The sequence below is a fragment of the Montipora capricornis genome, chromosome 3 (genome assembly GCF_036669925.1).
Source record: "Montipora capricornis isolate CH-2021 chromosome 3, ASM3666992v2, whole genome shotgun sequence".
Taxonomy (NCBI): domain Eukaryota; kingdom Metazoa; phylum Cnidaria; class Anthozoa; order Scleractinia; family Acroporidae; genus Montipora; species Montipora capricornis.
This window is the reverse complement of record NC_090885.1, coordinates 27,365,570-27,368,911: the sequence shown is the minus strand read 5'-3', so window position 1 is coordinate 27,368,911 and position 3,342 is coordinate 27,365,570. Positions and strand designations below refer to the sequence as shown.

At 40.7% G+C, this 3,342-nt stretch overlaps 1 protein-coding gene across 1 annotated transcript in view; it reads left to right on the top strand.

The window, feature by feature from the left end:
* The window catches only part of LOC138042726 (small subunit processome component 20 homolog), a 53,824-nt gene extending 51,565 nt beyond the window's left edge, over positions 1-2,259 (top strand). The window contains exon 40 of the mRNA XM_068888712.1: positions 1,015-2,259. Coding sequence (XP_068744813.1) covers positions 1,015-1,149 — 135 coding nt within the window. The 3' untranslated portion in view covers positions 1,150-2,259. The remainder of the gene's footprint in view (positions 1-1,014) is intronic.
* Positions 2,260-3,342: the final 1,083 nt, after the last annotated feature.

Sequence of the window (3,342 nt, the reverse complement as noted above, 5' to 3'; positions counted from 1 at the left end):
AAATTTATTTATTTATAATATTTACAGGACGAACACTTACACTACTTACAATACTAATATTATACTTACATACATATATATTGCACTACTCATACTTACAGTATTTATACAAGCAAGCAGGACAAACACTTACACTACTTACAATACTAGTATTATAAATTTTGTTTTTTTACTTACAAATCGCTTCCTCTACTTACACGACTGTACTTACATTATTTACATTAGAATACTTGCGCTATTTACAAAACAATATTTTACACTACTTACAATGCGGTGATTACACTACGACAGATAAGGTGACAGCACCCATTTTTGTTATTCTACTATCACTACTTCACTTTGATTTTACTTTTTTGTTAACTTGAGAACATATTAAAAAACCAGCCTACGAAAACAAGCGGAAGGCAGTTTCGTTAATGGCTTCTCGGGATGTTCGAAAAACGGGCCCCAGCTCTCTCAAGATTTTAAAGTTAATAATGGTGGGCCATTCAACGGAAAAATTCCAGTTAAAGGCCCACCTTCAACCGGCAGGCATTGCGAGCTGTGGAACAGTTTTCGGAAATGAAAATCCCGCCAAAGCTGAAATTCATCCAATCAGATCGCTACGATAAGCAATGCGAATTACCATAACAAAAACAAACGCTCGAAAAGCCTGTCGGTTGAAGGTGGGCCTTTAAAATAAACAGGTGTCTTTTTGAAATCAAGGCTTGAAATTTGGGTCACTTAGTGTTAAGTTTAGTAAACATAGCTTTGAAATCCAAAAGAAAAGAAGAATTGATTTTTTTGGACATAGTAGCAGTTCAAGCTGCTAGAGTGGCATCAGACTGCGCATGATTGTCAACCTGGTTTAGGTGTGAACAGTGACTTAGGCACTAAAGTATCACATATTTGCATGGCTTTAAATTTCTCTTGTCTGAATGCTTTGAATCGAACACCCTCGATACCTGATATGATTAATAGTGACGGTGCTGCTTTCAAATACTATAAATGCAATTGCTTTTGGTTTGCCTACAGGCAGTTGCGGATCCAGCGAAAAGCGCTCGAAAGAAGGTGAAAAAGAATTTGGCGAAAAAGGTCTCAAGAAAAAGAAAAATCGATTCCTACAGACCAGAAAGGAGGCTGAAAGCACCTCGGATGCAAGAAACCTAAAATAAAATATCCACATCAGACCTAGCGTGCAGAATAAACGAGGTTGATACTTCTTTATCAGATAGTTTGTCATTCTTGGCGACCTCGATTTCTGTGAGCAAAGCGTGACGCTTAGAGCTGACGTCAAACGCATGTAGATCAGACGGACTTTCCGACAAAGTGGAGTGTTTGGTTTCCTTGCTAAAGGAAATTTACATTATCCTGCGTGGCTAAAATTTCTGGCCTCGGTTATTCAAAAGGTGAATAACGCCATCCGCTGGATAAATCTCTATCCAGCTGATTACACTAGCGAAAACAATTGAGTTATCCAGTGGATAGCGCTATCCACCCTTCGAACAACTCAGTGGAGCCTGCATGCTAGCCTTTGTGACCGCTCGAAAGTTGGTACAATACTATAGAGCCAGTTTTCTAACGATAATGTAGACTACAATCCTTGTTACGTCGGTTGAGCCGCGCGAGTCACTCGTGTTTTGTCTCACAATCAAGAGATACGGCTGCGGGAGGCTTGGGGAAGGGGCAAAAAATAACGCGCCGCTCTACTGACATAGAAGAGACTGGGACAGCTATTAGTCCAGCACTAATGAGATTTGTGAAGGAGGCGAAGTGGGTACTGGTTGAGTCTTTACTTCAAGAGAAAACAACTGAAGAAGCTTTCTCTAGTGAGTACACCGCAAACCGAAAGACCTTTCGTCAAAAATGTTGTAACTTGTGCTCCTTCTTACACTGATCCAATCCCGTGCAAAAAGAGTTGAAGTACCTGAACGCAGTGCAAGACTCTGGTTTTGCATGCATCCAATTGAAGTCTTGATTCGGTTCATTCATAGAGAAGAAATATCCTTGGTTTTTGTTGACGGAATCAGTGACAGTGCTTTTCAGAAGAAGCAAAGGAAACCTTTTTAGGAAGGAAGATCTCAGTTTGGGACACCAACTTGGCCTCTTTGACCGGCATCATGAAAAAACCGAGAACAAGTGTTTTTTGGCAGCAGTTTTAGTCACTCTACCTCCATCTCCATATCACACTAATTTTCTTATCGCCATTTTTGGCAAGGCGCTTTTTCCCCCGAGATTTGTCAAAGGAACGGCAGCTTGTGAATAAAAAAATTAACAATATTTTCTATGTGTTTTCTCTGTACCTTTTTTTCGTCTTAAACTATCCTTAAACACACAAAAAGAGAGCGAGGCCAATATCTAGCCATCTTGGCCGAACAAGCTTGGTGAATAAAGGATTTATTATATGGGATAAAACACCAAAAAATGATCTTTGATCTTGCGGGATCAAGCGAGAAATCCCGATCGGGCATGCAAGATACTCCATCTTGCCCGCTCGGGTAGCCAATCACGGCGCGGGATTTGGTTCATCATGCCCTTTCAAGGAGCGGATCGAGACCGAATGACGAGTAGCCAGTCTTACTAACTGGCCATGCCCATTCTTGGCAATTTGAGTTCGGAGGCGTCTAATCCTTCAGACTAGGTCACTCGACTTGTCAGAGAATTGAGAGCCTGGTGAGTGAAATGTTCGAGCAACAATAAGAGTACAAAAGAAGTAAAAACTGAGCTAACTATACATTGAATTGAACAAACAAAGAAGAAAGTGTGTAGCAGTCAAAGGAGCCAAGCTGCTACTACAGAGCGGTTACAAGTGGGTGGAGGTTATACAGTACTTATAGAAACTAGCTGTAAAGCTCTGGCAAAGTTAATCACACGTCTAACTGTCAAGTAGAGGGAGTTTGTATTCCTTTTTAAAACTGTTGAAGGTGAGTCACTTAATTTTGGTAGGTATTGTTTCCCAGGTCTGTAATGCGACTACACTAGACCTTTCTAGGCCATGATTAGTTCTAGAAAATGGCCTGTACAGGTTTTGATTAGTGGCATACCTGGTATTATAATTTTGGAACAGCCGAAGCTGGTTGAACTAAATCAATTGAGAGCAGAAGGTATATCTTTTGTTGATATTGTATTTTATGCACAAGAGCGCCAATTTTTAGTTCTAATAGTGTAAAAGTACGGTGTGGGACTTTCTCTTTTGTTTGCAAAAAAGATGCGGCGAATACAGTTATTTTGAAAGCCTTGGACGTCTTGGAAGCCCCTCTTCTAGAGAAGCGCTCTTTTGCCTTAGTGGAAAAGGAAAAAAACCCTGATCCACAGGGAGAGCTTGCGAGAGGGTTTCCAGGCTGGTTCCTACTTGGTCAGTTG